Source organism: Hypomesus nipponensis, chromosome 9, assembly GCF_054491055.1.
Source record: "Hypomesus nipponensis isolate SF chromosome 9, ASM5449105v1, whole genome shotgun sequence".
NCBI classification, from domain to species: Eukaryota; Metazoa; Chordata; class Actinopteri; order Osmeriformes; family Osmeridae; genus Hypomesus; species Hypomesus nipponensis.
Window position 1 is genome coordinate 11,107,491 of NC_140369.1, and position 13,857 is coordinate 11,121,347.

Sequence of the window (13,857 nt, forward strand, 5' to 3'; positions counted from 1 at the left end):
CATTGTCCATGAATCCTCTATTAAAAGTCATAATAAATATGTTGATGTTTCCCTAGAGTATTTTATTCCTTTACTAGATTCCTATTATGTACATACAGAAATTCAGGCACTCTTGAGTTTGCAAATTATTACATGTTTTCATTTCTTTACATTTACAAAAGAAACAAATATTCTACGCCCTGAAATATAGCAAACTGGAGTTAAATATGAATCAATACATAATATATGAAAACAAAGTGGGAGGAGAAATGAGAACTCTGTGGTCTCTTGGTTTGGTTATTCATTATTATACCCCTACAGTGTAATTCCCGCTGTACTATAACACTGACACTGTCAGTCAGGACATTCACCCTAAAACATCATTCTGATCCCATAAAAACACTTCTCAATCAAGCAGAAGTAAAAAGGGTCAAATCATACGTAATCAATGAGCATATCGACTCATTCTTAAAAAATGAACTCAAACTCAAATAGGATCAGTATGCACAACTTAGAAAACATCCTACCCTTTTTTGCTCAAAAGGGGAATAGACTCGGTTCAGCAAATCAAATGGGGGCTTGTTGATTCTGAGGAGAAATAGATCAGTGGTTTCACTGTAAGGGAGGGGGGACGAGGACGACAGTGAGCTGACCGTGGCTATGTCAAGGAGTAAACAGAGGTGCTAGAGTGATGAGCTCTCTGAGAAAGGGAGCTGTTGCTCGGCTTTTGCTTCTGCTGTTGGTGGGGATCACCACCAGCAGAATTGGTTTACAGTATCATGTTTGCTTCTTTAGGTGAATGTGTGAAGGAGCATAGACGTGATGTGTGTGTGTCGTCAGGTGTGGGGGCAGCATCAGTAGAAACAGACAGTGTGGAGGAAAGGCCTGTTGCTTTTGTCCTCAAACTCTTGCAGCAGCTCATCCATCTCGTTCTCCATGTCATCGGTGTGTTGAATCTGAGAAGGGGACGGAACAATTAGGTGAAATATTGAGAATTCACCCATGAGGATTTACAACCAAGCAAAAAAGGTTTCAATCTTAGACTCAGAAGCTGTGCTCACCTCTGTGATCAAACGTCACAAGGCATTAAAAAATTACAATTCCAATACGCTTCAGCATGCATCTATGTTAGCAACAGCTAGCAGCGTTAAGTTGGGACACTCACACACTGACACAGCTCACAGATCAGGAAGGCCCCCAGGGTGGCCTCCTCGTGGTTGTCCTGGATGTCCACATTGATGACATGAACCGGCTGGAGGGTCTCCTGCTCTCGTGAGTTCAGGTCTGGAGGGGTGGGATCAAACGCAAGTTCAAATGAAAAGACCTAGAACATATTATGGTTTAATGCATCCTAGGTCTCCCATGAAGCATGTTGTAAGTACTCCCCTTGAATAGATAGGGAAGAAATCCTCACCTTCTAACACTTGGTCATACACCCTCTCTTCACAGGTGATGACCAGGTCAAACTGGTCCTTGCAGTTCTGGAAGCGCTCTGGCCGTGACTTAATGCGTTTGTTGCGGTCCAGCATGTGCAGAATTCCATTCTGTGTGTATCTGAGGTGTTGTAAGGGTCAAGGAACAAAACAGAAACAGGGAACATATCCCAAGAACTAAGAAATAAATATAACCATCTTGTTCTTTGACGGAAACACACTACCACCAACATGCAAACAGTGGAGCTGTGAAGCATGTATGGGATGCACTGGGGGAAAATAAAGTACCAGATAGAGATTGAAATGTGAAAATCAAATTATAAAAATAAAACTTCTAAAAAACAAAAAAGATCAGTCTTCTATAAAAGGTTTTTATAGAAACTCCATTCAAATGGTGTGCATGTGGTAAGCTACATAGACCTCTAGTGGACAAAGCATGAATTATATTAAGATATTAAGCCTCCATTTGCTTGTGTGTGCGTGATAAAGCACATGACAAATATGCACGACAGGAGACACCTCACATCCAACCCAAATTGTTGTGTGGCATTGCAAACTACACACACACACCGTGAGAAATATTCTAGTTTTGATCATCAGAAGCTCTGAAACAATCTGTAGCACCACTTGTAGTTTTGAAGACTTCTCAAAAGGTTAATGAGGGTAAGCAACTAGAAACATTTATTTTCCTTCTATTTATTGAACATACGCAGATAAAAACTGAAAGCTATGCATTATTTGCTTTTGCATAGATATTGTGCCAGTAATCTGATTAATTTAGACAAGCCTTTTCTGCCCAAATGTGTGTTGGGAGACTGACTCTGCATTGCACATTTCCTGTAGATGAAAGATATCTGCGAAACTTAACATTAACAAATCGGTTTTCCGAGGACCAGATCAATGTTAACATTTACTGGATTTTGTTACTTCATGTTGATAAACAGCTCCATGGAAATACAACTTCAAAAAATAATTGCTCACCTGTTACCACTAGTAGTTGGGACACTAATGAGTAGAGGAAGTGGCAGAGCTATAGGCAAACCTACAGTTTAACTCACCGTGGCAACTTGCTAAAACAGTTGTTACACCCCCCCCCTCCTGGACAGTTACACAAAACTGCGTACCACGTACACAAGTCTGGATAACTTCAGGCATGTTTTACTTAATTCATTCCATATCCACCTCAACACTTTACCGCTTTTGCTAAGAATAATAAGTTTTTGTGCATGTATGCGTGTAAGTGAGCGTGCATGTTTGAGTGCCGGGGATACAGTTCCTTGTCCTTGCGGACCAAGTCGTTGTACATCTGTTCATATGTGGTTTTGAAGTCATACACATTGGGCTTATCCGGGGCTGGACCAGGTAGCTTCACATGAGACCCCGTCCCAAATGAGCGTACATCAAAGCCCCGCTTACTGCAAAGACAGGAAGAAACACAGCCAAGAGATGAGTTAGAAAAATACATAAACTTAGCAACAACCTTCTATTCAAAAGCAAACACTCAGCAAACCTCTTGAATGGGCTGTTTCACACAGCATTACCTTAAGAGAAACATTTTGATACGTTTTAAAATTCACAAGCTTTTTTTCTGGTGCAGTAGGCCTATGTTTAACACTGAAGAGCATTGGATCAAAGTATCAGTCATGCTGAAGTGTGAAACGCTCTGTGTTGTTTAACCACAACCACACAAGTTTTGTTGAGTTGAATTCTTTGTCACAAGTTAGATAGCACTTTTCTTTGTAACCACAGCTAGTGGTGCATCCTATGGAAATAAACACTAAAACAAATGTATTCTAGTGTGTACAATGGCCATTAACTTCTGGTTTTGAATGGAAACGGCAAAGTCCCTTTATTTCGTCCCTCCCTGCCCCACTGTTTGAGATTGTTAACAAATGAAGAATGCTAAAAAAGGAGTAGGCAATGTAGCCTATGTGACTTGTGGATCCGTTGAAAAGGAGAGACGTTCCAGGTCGCCTACATGGCAGTCGCGCTGTAGTTTGTCGCGAAAAAAAGGTATGACGTTTATCTTCAGCTCTGCCCGGCTTTGTTGAGCGAAATGTAGGCGAACTAGAACATCCTCCATGTTAGCTGAGATGTCCAGTAAAACAAATTATTTCGTTGTTGCAAGGAATGGGCTCGAGCAGGCACAGCATCTAGTTTGACTTGTTTTTTTAAGGCCAACTAGCTACATCAGCTCATGATAATCTAACATTAGTTAGCTAGCCATCATGACTCATGAACTGCGTCGGTCCGTGAATAGATTCTGGGCCCATTGCATAGAAGGTAGAGGAGCTGTCAGCCTGTTCTGAAAGCTGAATGCCAGCTCGACGGCTAATGACGGTTTGATAGCTTCGTGGTAGAGCGTCGTAGTCGAATTTTTTGTCTTCCAAGTGTTACCTGAGAATGTTGTGAGCTTCCATGCTGCGGTTCTGGTTGCTCGAGCACACAACCGCCACGCGAAGCGGGTGGCTCGGCATTGCGACTCTTCTGAATGAACTAGCTGTCGATTATTTGCCTTTAATTTAGTATCAACCTCAAATTATTTTATCAATTTCTTAAGAAAGCCCTCGATATAGCTAGATTAACAGACTGCGCAGCACACAGATCTTTGTCTACGCAGGGTTGAGGTCTCTCCTTCTCCTAGCTACGAGAAAATGGCGAATGGACTATTCAGAGTAATTCAGCTGATGTCATGTGGGGGCAGGGCGTAGTCTTCACATTAGCTTGACGTCACACAAACGTGCATTTCCTTATTCAAGAACCTACAATTGATATTTCTCATTTAAATATATTTCCCTATTTATTTTTCCTGAATATCTGATAAATGGCACACTAGCACATATTGCCTCTAAAAAAACGCACACGACTGGAATTTAAGGATTCTTTATTCACTGCACTTGTGGGGTTTCTAAAGATTTATGATTTTTTTTTGCAGACTGGGTGCCAACGAATTGATATTGTCAATTACATGATTATCAACACATAAAAACAGCCAAGAATATCCGGCTAAGGCAGTATGACAATCATATTGTGTGCGGGTGCATCTTTGAGATGGATCTTTCTAAAATGTTGGATCATATGATGTCTGTATATCTTCACTCTTCATTAAATCATACCCACATGGTGTAGTAAGCTATTGCTGAACATTTGTAAAATGTTTACGGTAAAGATACTTAAATACATATTACTAAAGAGGATGTTTAAATAATATACACATCAGAAAAATATACTCACAAAACACAGTTCTTGAAACGTTATTAAAACCTTACACAATGAAATATTGTGTTTGTAATTTCAAAGTAAACTCTGATTTACCTAAAATTATTCAGATCAGATTTTGTAGTGTTTGACGTGTGGTGAAACATATTATCTGAGATGTGTATAGGTGTGGAAGTGTCAGACGAGGATGTCCTTGTCTCAGGCCAGACAGAAGAAGTCTGTAGAAGCCAAGACATAACTATGAGGTATATGTGACGTGATATATGGGATGCAAACAGTGTGTAATATTACAATACAATGAGGGTGTTAATTTTTACGTGTGTGACTTTTTATTTCATGCAGTATATACTTTATGTACAGTACAATGCATAACAACCTCAATGCCGAGAGTGTGTTTGATATGTTGAGTGTGTGTGCTGCGTTGCGGGGCTCATAATGTTCTCAGTGATGTATGCCACTAGCAAGCAGATGATGACCAGCATTACGCAGATGGCTCCTCCCACCGTTGTCATGGCAATCACTATGTCTTGCATCCCAGAGGGAGTTATGGTGAACTCCACGCAGTCTCTCTGATTTCTCCTCTGGGCCGGACCTGGGGAGAGATCCATGGAGGGCAGAGGATTCAGACAGATACGGTAGGGAACGTTTTCATGCAACTCATTCAGCAAAAAGTCTCTGCAGCCTGATCCAAGATGGACACCAGTACACTCAAACTGGGTGTAGCTCCCGTTCCACCAGCAGCTAAGCTCAAACCCACTTTTTGGGGTCGGTTGTACACTCAAAAGCATCTTTCGTTGAGCCGTCAGAGTTTTCCTCGCCTCCCCTGAGGCTCCTCTCTGTCTCTCCACTTTGAGTTGTGTAGTTTCAGTATCTTGTTTTTCTCTGTCATGTCCAACCATGTTCTCTTTAGTTTTCAGATGAACCTCTGCCGTAGAACTGTCATGTGTCCATTGTAGCAGTACACTGCCATTTGTCATAACGTTGGCCATTAAGGACCCTTCTTGTGACCTCACAGTCCGACAGTCATGCTGACACTTGAACTCAAACTGTGTGTGCCTGAAACACAACTGCCCTCCGATGCCCCCCTCCATCATGCGGTAGGCACACATCGGTGCCGCTCCAATGTCAATGCTCCATCCTGTTCGGCCTTGTAGTCGGCTTGGCCTCCCAGATATCACAGTGGTAGCGTGAGTGTTGCCTCTGCTAGTGTTGGCTGAGGACATGCCAGTCACTTGGCCCTCCTGGAGCTTAGTTGTGGTCACATTTTCATTTATGTAATTACCCAGGTTCGTGTTTTTGCCCTTGCTGAAGGAGTTAATACTGATGTCAAGCTGCCTCGACCAGTTTGGAGACACACCCCTGTTCCTCTTGCTTCCCACCTCTGGTGTTGCTGATGCTGGGGATGGTAGCTCATCCCTGCCGCGAGTCCGTCTGGAATCCCCGATTGTCTCGCGACATATACAAAGCAGCATTAACCAGAGGGCGAGCAGCATTGGTCGTGGTACCTCAGTCATTTCTCTCCGTTATGCAGGTGCACTCAGTTTAAATCGAGTTTTGACATGATTAGCTTGATTTGAAAGCGAACCAAATAGAACGTATGATAAGATACAGTCGTAGCTTAGCCCACATCACAGCGAGCTTTGGAATCCCTGGAACTCCATGCAGTTCTTCCCAATGCTAGATAGGGCTGTCTGCGACAAAAAGAAATAGAAAAAAATCAAACTAATATTCGGGCGGATTTTGCCATAATGTTACAGGAAGACCATTTTTACCAGTGGCTCTTTTACATTATGAGTCTCTGTTTACAGACTTAAGAGTTAATTAGGTCAAGTTGGTTAAGAATACGAAGGTAGGATTTTGGTGCAGTTATGTAACTTACGCGACTGGGGTTGTTCCAACAAGGCGGTGGACAAAGCGATGATCCAGTTTCCTTTACGTGTGTCACATTTTGTTTTCCTGCCAACCGTTGACGGCTGTCGTGTGTCCGCACGTTATTTTATTTTTATAGGTTTTTTTGTTGCCTAGTCATCGGTCAATTACATGACTCATCCTGTTCTTCTTGTAAGTCACCACTCCAATTTCAGTGTCTGTTAATCTTTACCCAAAAATCGACAACAATTTCTGTCATTTTCATCGGTCCATCTATTAATTGGGCCTTCCCGAGCACCCAGCTTGCAGCTTCTTTGTAGACATGCCTACTACTTTCCACTCTTATCTTGCGTCAACGATTTTCAGAGTGATGTTTCTCCAGGGTGTCAAATACAATATTTAACATCATTTTAAACGGATACTCATCCAAAGTCATTTCAGTTCGCAATGTCTCAAACTTATTTATCAAACTTAACACATTTTGAAATTTCTCAGGCAACTGAAATATAGTAGAACCTCACACCTTTCCAAGTCCAAACGACAAAATATGAATAAATCACTAAATTGTCTGTCGTGCCACTTGATAAAAATAGTCTAAACTGATATAAAAGGAGGAAACATTGTGTTTTACTAATAAGCCTACAGCGGCCCCATGTGGTTATTTGGCCAATATTATTTTACCAGTGTACTATACAATCCACTTCAGACTTTCATCAGCCTCTGCCTTTAATGTGGTAAAACTTGTTGTCCAGTCATCAGTTAGATCACCCTTCCTGACCTTAAGTCACCTCTTTAAAGTTAAGGAATTAAACGTTAAACCAAGACTGGGCAGAACAGTTCAGTGTTCTGTCAGGAATTAGGTTACTAAGAGTGGTTACCTCAAAGTACTTTAAGTGACAGGAGAAAGGCAAAAAAGGTTAATAAACTAAAAATTAAGTTATGCCTATTTCTCAATAACAGGAGACACAAAAAGGTACTTTGGGCTAAAAGTGTAAAGACTTGCCTTGTTTCTATGAACATTGACTAAGAAATTTAATAAGCATATGACATTTCGAACGGTTTTGTCTTTGTAATTGTATTTTTAGTAATTAGTTTGATAATATGAATGATAAATTAGAACTACAGATGAAACCTTTTATATAAAACAAAATATAATTTGCTTTTAATCAAGAGCATTTAAAATATTAAAATGGAAATACCGTAGTCAAATTTGAAAGACTACTGTCAAAGATTTCTAACAGAATGTGTTTTTCTTTAAGTAACGTAGAATACAATTAATTATTCTATTTGTTGAATAACTTTACAGCTCTTTATTCACATTACGTACTTTGCTGTTGTTCTTTGAACTCAGCAGTTCTTATCTTTTAAGAACTGCTGAGTATATAAACTGCAGCCAATTACTCAATGGTCAACAGGAGCAATGAACCCGTCTGTAAGGGCAAACATTGGCAAGCCAATTTAGAGACATTGCCTAGGGAAATGGGAGTTCTAGGTGTGATCACTAATAAGTGTTCAATCAGCATCAGTGGGATTTTAATAAGACTCTGGAGGTGTCTTCTTAGAGTTGATGAGTAAGCACGTCAAATGATGCTTTTCCCGATCTGAACTCTGTATGTCACTCAGTGATGAGTCAGTGTTGATGAAGGGATTTAAGATTTAAGTTTGAAAGATTTATACCCCCACAAACACACACATTGGTGGGCATGCCTGTGTGTCCATGCACACACAAACATACACTTGGTCTATATGCATACAATACAAAGCTGCTAAAATAAAAATACTGTTTAAAAATGATGGACGATGAATGAAAGATCATTAATGACTCCACGTGTTGAAAGTAATAAGATACATGTAAATACAAGAACATTTTTGTGGGGGCAACTCAATGTGTTTTTATTGTTGGTCACGGTTGTGGAAACATCTTCATACCAATCAGATCCACATGATTATTATTGGATCAAATTTGCCTTAAACGTGTTCAGCAAAATTAAGGTGCCAAGTTAAATGAACCATTATATTTGTGCAAATCAGAGTCTATAAAACAGAGCACCAAATACAAGACAGTGGCATCGGCACAATGGACATGGAGGTGTTGTGGTAAAACAGTAGGAGCTATTACAAACGTAAACCTATACACACACAAACACACTGATACACAGACACACCCATACACATGAGATGAACAACAGAAAAACTGTGCTGAAGAGGACGTGATGTCAGAAGTTCTCACTCTAGATGCCATCCTGTTTGGGGTGCTTGTCTTCACAGGCATCTTGGGAAACATACTGGTCATTCATGTGGTGAGTTCTACAGTCATCTTGCATGAGGACATTGACTTTGTTGACCCGATAAAGGATCATGTTTTTTGATGCCAAAGATGTTGGATATACAGAGTCTTTACGGGTATGATGTTATCTCTCTCTGTCTCAGGTATTCAAGTCAGCTGCTGAAAGTCGGTCTCATTGGCTTCCTCCATCAGACACCATCTTGGTGCACCTGTCCCTTGCCAACCTCCTGACTTCCCTCTTCCGCACCGTGCCCATCTTTGTGTCTGACCTGGGCCTGGAAGTTACCCTCGCCCCTGGCTGGTGCCGCTTCTTCATGCTGCTGTGGGTATGGTGGCGGGCTGTGGGTTGCTGGGTCACCCTGGCCCTCAGTACCTTCCACTACTCCACACTGAAACGTAGTCACATGTCCATGGGCGCACTGGCGCAGAAACGGGAGAGGAATCGGGTGTGGATAGCCCTGGGGCTGGTGTGGGGTGCAAACCTGGCCTTCTCCCTGCCAGCACTGGTCTATACCACCCACGTCCATGGCAATGCCACGGTGGAGCTGATGGTGATCAGCTGCACCACCCGGCCCTTGCTTGGCTGCGTCTGGGAGTTCCCTACCATAGAGCAGGGCACTGCCTTTGCTTCCGCTTCTCTAGCCTTTAACGAGGTATTGCCTTTGCTCCTGATGATAGCCACCAATCTGGCTACTTTACATGCCCTGTACAAGCACATCCGGGCAGTCACCTCCGGGGGCGAGGCGGAGGGCGCTAAGCCGGGCGACCTAGACAAACATGTGGCCAGTGAACGTAAGGCAGGTCACGTGATCATGTCACTCGTATCACTGTTTGTGGTGTGCTGGGCTCTGCAGGTTGCTGCAGTGACATATTACAACCACGACAGGGGTCGCCATGCGGAACAGCTGTTGACTGTGGCCCATTTCTCTGCCTCACTGTTTGTGGGCTTTAGTCCCATGGTGGTGGCCCTGGGACACGGTAAGCTGAGAAAGAGAATCATAGGGATGTTCAAGGAGTGGGGTGATGTGGTCAACTGTGGACAACGGGACACAGCTGAGAAAGAGGTCAAAGCTTCAGAGACTACTGGGAAAAAGGTGAAACCAACTGTTCTTGTTGTTCAAAATAAGTTATCATTGTAGCACAAGTGGCAAAGGAAAGGTACAACTGGTAAACACATGTAACTAGATGAGTGTGTAAATGAATAAGTATTGTTTTATATGTGATTAAAAATCATTTGTAATGTCAGTATCTGACTCTTAATTGACAACCTTTTAGGTGATCCTGAAGTTCAGATGTATTTTTTCAGATTAGATACGTACGTTCTCAATAAAGAAACAGACAGTCAAGAAGTAGGATAAATATGTTTATATAATTTAGCATTGACATCCCAGTAACATTATCCCTTGTAAGGGTGAGCAGTATATGTGGTTCTATCAGGGAATCAGAAAAGACTTAATGAAAGACCGTAGCCCCCTGTGACCTACAGCCAACACAATGGGTGACAAGGCAATGAAGGTTGTGTTGGTGAAGCGAGCTAAGACCTGAAGGGCCAAAGAGTTGCCTTTAGTGCAGCTGTAGTTATAGTAGTTGACTGATATTACACTTCCCCCCCAGGATGCAATGAAGAGCATGGTGAGAGCTACAATCACCTAAAAAGGAAGAGAGAGAGGAGAGTGATTAGATGGAGAAGATGAGTGGAGTGAAGAGACAGTGAAGGAGCCAAGAGAGAAATGAAGGGTGAGAGAGAAGGATCAAGAAGAGAGCCATCAAATGTATGCACAACATACAACCTTGCCCTCCCACCTGAGCTGCTCTCTTCTCGGCTGGCACCCTCTTCATGATGGGGGCGTTCACGCTTGAGGTGGATGTCCTGCCATGGGAGTAGAGTGTGTAGAGGGAGCCCAGGTTGGTGATGGTCATCAGAATGATGGGAACAACCTCATGGATCACCATGGAGGTGGTGGCATAGGCCAGCCCACTATAAACAGAGGGGAAGTTCCACACACAGCCCAGCAGGGGGCGTGTGGTGCTGCTTACCAGCATTAGCGTCTGAGATGAGATGATAGGAGACAAGTGAAAACAATCAGAAATAAGCACATGCAGAGAAATAGGGAGTAAATTAAACAAAATATATGCATAACACCCACACAACCAGTTTATGTATAATTTTCTGACAGTTCTGGTGTTGGACTTACCTCTGTGCTGTTCTGGTTTCCCCTGGTGGAGAACACATGAGCAGGGATGGAGTAGATGTAGCTGAGGAACCAGATAAGGCTCAGACTCAGCAGTAAGGATTTGGGAGCTCCGCGCTGCAGACCGATGTGTCCTGTGGAAGGAGCCAGGCGACGTAGGGTCTGGAAGTGGAAGGCGCTGAGGTAGAATGTGGACCACACGTTGGCAGTTCGAAGCCACACCCATACCCCCATGAGAAGTTGACAAAACATTTTGGAGGAGTATAGCTGTAAGGGATGAGAGGTGGTTTGAAATGAATCTTCATGAGTGGGTATGTTTGTCTTAAATGCTGATAGATCTACATAGTTCTACATGCACACACATGCATACATACACAGAATATGCTTTCTTGCACATATACAAACCTACTTAGATGCGTTTACTCATACGTAGGCTTACATGTAACCGCGTACATTTCCAAATGTCTGAACCATGCATCCATATTCATTTAATAAATGAGTATCTGAATGTTTTCCCAGTACTTTAGATTTTTTTATGGCCCAGCTCTTATTATTTCTGTTTAAGTGGTGCTAGTATATTGATCTGTTTATACTACTCATGTTTGGCCAGATGTTGTTCTTACTGGACATGTTATTATGCTTATTGCAGCTATGTTATTGCTGCAATAAACTGTAATTCAGATTTTTGTACTGAGCAAATATTTGCATATGATTGGATATTTGTATAGTAATCATAACACCTTGAACCAAATAAATTTTCAATGAACCTAAATGAGGGATTGAGGCATCGAGACAATTTGAAAGAGGGGACAAGCCTCTCAGAGGTGAACTCAAGAATTGTTTTGGGATTAGATGTAATTTTTGGATGAACAATGCTTTAAAAGATGGTTTCAGGGCTTTCATGCGTAACAGACGTAGCCGCGCCACCGTCAGAGGTAGTCTTCACTCGGCGGGCGTTCGCCCGGACCTAAGATCGAACCTGCCACCTCCAACATACAACAGATACCTGATGAGTGAGTTTATCCAATCTACACCGGCTACACATGCATGCTTTACAATTACAGTCCTCCACATTCCTATATTCGTTATAAAAATATCCACGCTTGATTTTGTCAGGCACATTAATCTAAATAATGTTAATATTTGTGCCCATATAGAATTACTCTTCTGGAGTAGGCATGGCCATTAGTAAGTAGATAAACTGCAGCACAATGAAAGAGTTTATTGGAATTATCTTCACTTAGATAAATGGGTATTTACTTTGCCATGGGCACAATATTTTGTCAACTTTTGATCGTTTTTTTAGCCTAGTTAATCGTGGCAATGACTTCCATATTGTTTGGGAGGTAAATCCCAAGTATGTCTACCTTTTCATCAATCCATTTAATTGGTAAATTACTTGGTAATAATGATCCAAAATGTACTGTGTTACATTTGTCATAATACAATATAAGTTCAGAGAGGCATGAGAAGTTATCTATTTAATTTACTCACTTTTTTAAGTATGTAACTTTTAGGTGGATAGAATTTTTTAATTTTTAATTTCTATAATAATTCTATAGTAGGTGTCTTTTATATAATTACATGTATGACCACAGAAACAAAAAGAGTGAAACGGCAATATTCCAGGCCAACATTCAATAGATGTGACTTCTAGACCGAGATTAGTTTGTCAACTATATTCTGTTATCTCCAGGACTAACACGTTGTCCACTTATCCCAAATCCCAACACCCTCTAACTCTGTCGTGGACCCTGATACGCTCGCCACAGCTTTCACTCCGTGCCTCAGCCTCCGTACCTTCAGTCCCAGGTCTGAGATGACGAGCAGTACGTTCCTCACCAGGGACACCATCAGGTTGGACAGAGCCATGTTCATCAGAATTAAGTCAGAATTCCGACTTCCACTAGTGTTTTTCAACACACTCTTGCCAATCACAGTAATCACAGTAGCATTCCCCATTATGCCCAGCAGTACAAGGCCGATGTACAGTATGGTGTAGAAGGGGAGCATCATGTCAGGATGCCCAATCCACAGAGGTTTCAACCGACGCTTCTTCACGATATTCTACTTTATTATGTCAGAGACAAACGTGTCCATGTATCAAAACACTGGTCCTGTCTCAATTTAGATTAAAAGAAGTGTGTTTTAGTCCTTTAGAAAGCCCTGTAAAAACTGTTATATAAGCATATTCTTACATGCGGTTGAACAGAAATCTTTTTGTGTGCTCCCCAATCATTGTCATTTTGAGTTGAACCTTCCCCTTGCATATTGCCTATACAGGAAAGAAATAGCTCTACCTCCAGAAGCTACAAAAATATATGCTGAATCCCTGAAGACACGACCAGATCAATACTATGGTTGCTGCCATAACAGCAGCAGTTAGCTTCTGTTCCCTGGAGGCCCAACCTCTGTGAGGTCAGATGTTTTGTACCCAAAGGACTAACTAGCAAGACTAATTGAAAAGGTTTTGATAGCTCGACTAAAAACAAAATCCATGCCTCACTTGTGAAACTGTTGGTGGTGTTCTGGGCTCTACAGGTTGCTGCAGTGACATACTTAACCCATGACGGGGCTCCATGGGGAAAGGCTGTTGACCTAGACCCATTTTTCTGTCTCCCTGTTTTTGGGCACCAAAATGATGGTGGCCCTGGGACATGATAAACTGAGCAAGAGAATCATAGGGATCATCACAACATCTGTAATGTCAGAATATGTCCTAATTGGCAACCTTTTAGGTAATCCTGAAGTTCAGATTTCTAATTTGACACCACTGTACATTCTCAATAAAGAACCACAAACAGACAGTCAAGAAGTACATATTTTATACAATTTCGCATTGACATCCAAGTAACATCATCTCTTGTAAGGGTGAGTA

General features: G+C 41.8%; 4 protein-coding genes across 5 annotated transcripts; 1 reads left to right on the forward strand and 3 right to left on the reverse strand.

Moving 5' to 3' along the window:
• Positions 1-41: 41 nt before the first annotated feature.
• On the reverse strand, positions 42-4,089 carry ssu72 (SSU72 homolog, RNA polymerase II CTD phosphatase). The gene is made up of 5 exons (XM_084704406.1): positions 3,810-4,089; positions 2,684-2,827; positions 1,394-1,533; positions 1,145-1,263; positions 42-935 (listed from the first exon to the last, which is right to left on the reverse strand). The coding sequence occupies exons 1-5, from the start codon at positions 3,887-3,889 to the stop codon at positions 834-836; spliced, it is 585 nt and encodes a 194-aa protein (XP_084560532.1). The 5' UTR covers positions 3,890-4,089; the 3' UTR covers positions 42-833.
• An 848-nt stretch (positions 4,090-4,937) lies between these two features.
• On the reverse strand, positions 4,938-7,076 carry fndc10 (fibronectin type III domain containing 10). Of its 2 annotated transcripts, XM_084704404.1 has the most exons (3): positions 6,511-7,076; positions 5,389-6,322; positions 4,938-5,223 (listed from the first exon to the last, which is right to left on the reverse strand). In XM_084704404.1, exons 2-3 carry the CDS (start codon positions 6,143-6,145, stop codon positions 5,009-5,011), a joined length of 972 nt encoding a protein of 323 aa, XP_084560530.1. In that variant the 5' UTR covers positions 6,146-6,322; positions 6,511-7,076; the 3' UTR covers positions 4,938-5,008. The 2 variants fall into 2 exon arrangements, with proteins under 2 accessions (XP_084560530.1, XP_084560529.1); XM_084704403.1 differs by having other exon boundaries at positions 4,938-6,322; positions 6,511-7,073.
• Positions 7,077-8,713: 1,637 nt separating this feature from the next.
• Positions 8,714-9,950, forward strand: ora4 (olfactory receptor class A related 4). The gene is made up of 2 exons (XM_084704405.1): positions 8,714-8,800; positions 8,931-9,950. Exons 1-2 carry the CDS (start codon positions 8,714-8,716, stop codon positions 9,924-9,926), a joined length of 1,083 nt encoding a protein of 360 aa, XP_084560531.1. The 3' UTR covers positions 9,927-9,950.
• A 270-nt stretch (positions 9,951-10,220) lies between these two features.
• Positions 10,221-12,995, reverse strand: LOC146272902 (olfactory receptor class A-like protein 4). Its single transcript, XM_084705763.1, has 4 exons — positions 12,780-12,995; positions 10,983-11,246; positions 10,591-10,836; positions 10,221-10,436 (listed from the first exon to the last, which is right to left on the reverse strand). Exons 1-4 carry the CDS (start codon positions 12,993-12,995, stop codon positions 10,221-10,223), a joined length of 942 nt encoding a protein of 313 aa, XP_084561889.1.
• Between the last annotated feature and the right edge of the window lie 862 nt (positions 12,996-13,857).

Excerpts from the sequence above, each read along its gene's own strand:
- fndc10 (XM_084704403.1), bottom strand. The coding sequence starts at position 6,145 with ATGACTGAGGTACCACGACCAATGCTGCTCGCCCTCTGGTTAATGCTG.
- ora4 (XM_084704405.1), top strand. The coding sequence starts at position 8,714 with ATGTCAGAAGTTCTCACTCTAGATGCCATCCTGTTTGGGGTGCTTGTC. Across the intron at positions 8,801-8,930 it reads ACATACTGGTCATTCATGTG|GTATTCAAGTCAGCTGCTGA; the intron begins GTGAGTTCTACA and ends TCTCTGTCTCAG.
- ssu72 (XM_084704406.1), bottom strand. The coding sequence starts at position 3,889 with ATGCCGAGCCACCCGCTTCGCGTGGCGGTTGTGTGCTCGAGCAACCAG. Across the intron at positions 2,828-3,809 it reads GAAGCTCACAACATTCTCAG|TAAGCGGGGCTTTGATGTAC; the intron begins GTAACACTTGGA and ends CTGTCTTTGCAG. Across the intron at positions 1,534-2,683 it reads GTCCGCAAGGACAAGGAACT|ATACACACAGAATGGAATTC; the intron begins GTATCCCCGGCA and ends ACAACACCTCAG.
- LOC146272902 (XM_084705763.1), bottom strand. The coding sequence starts at position 12,995 with ATGATGCTCCCCTTCTACACCATACTGTACATCGGCCTTGTACTGCTG. Across the intron at positions 10,837-10,982 it reads GAAACCAGAACAGCACAGAG|ACGCTAATGCTGGTAAGCAG; the intron begins GTAAGTCCAACA and ends ATCTCATCTCAG. Across the intron at positions 10,437-10,590 it reads CCGAGAAGAGAGCAGCTCAG|GTGATTGTAGCTCTCACCAT; the intron begins GTGGGAGGGCAA and ends CTTCCTTTTTAG.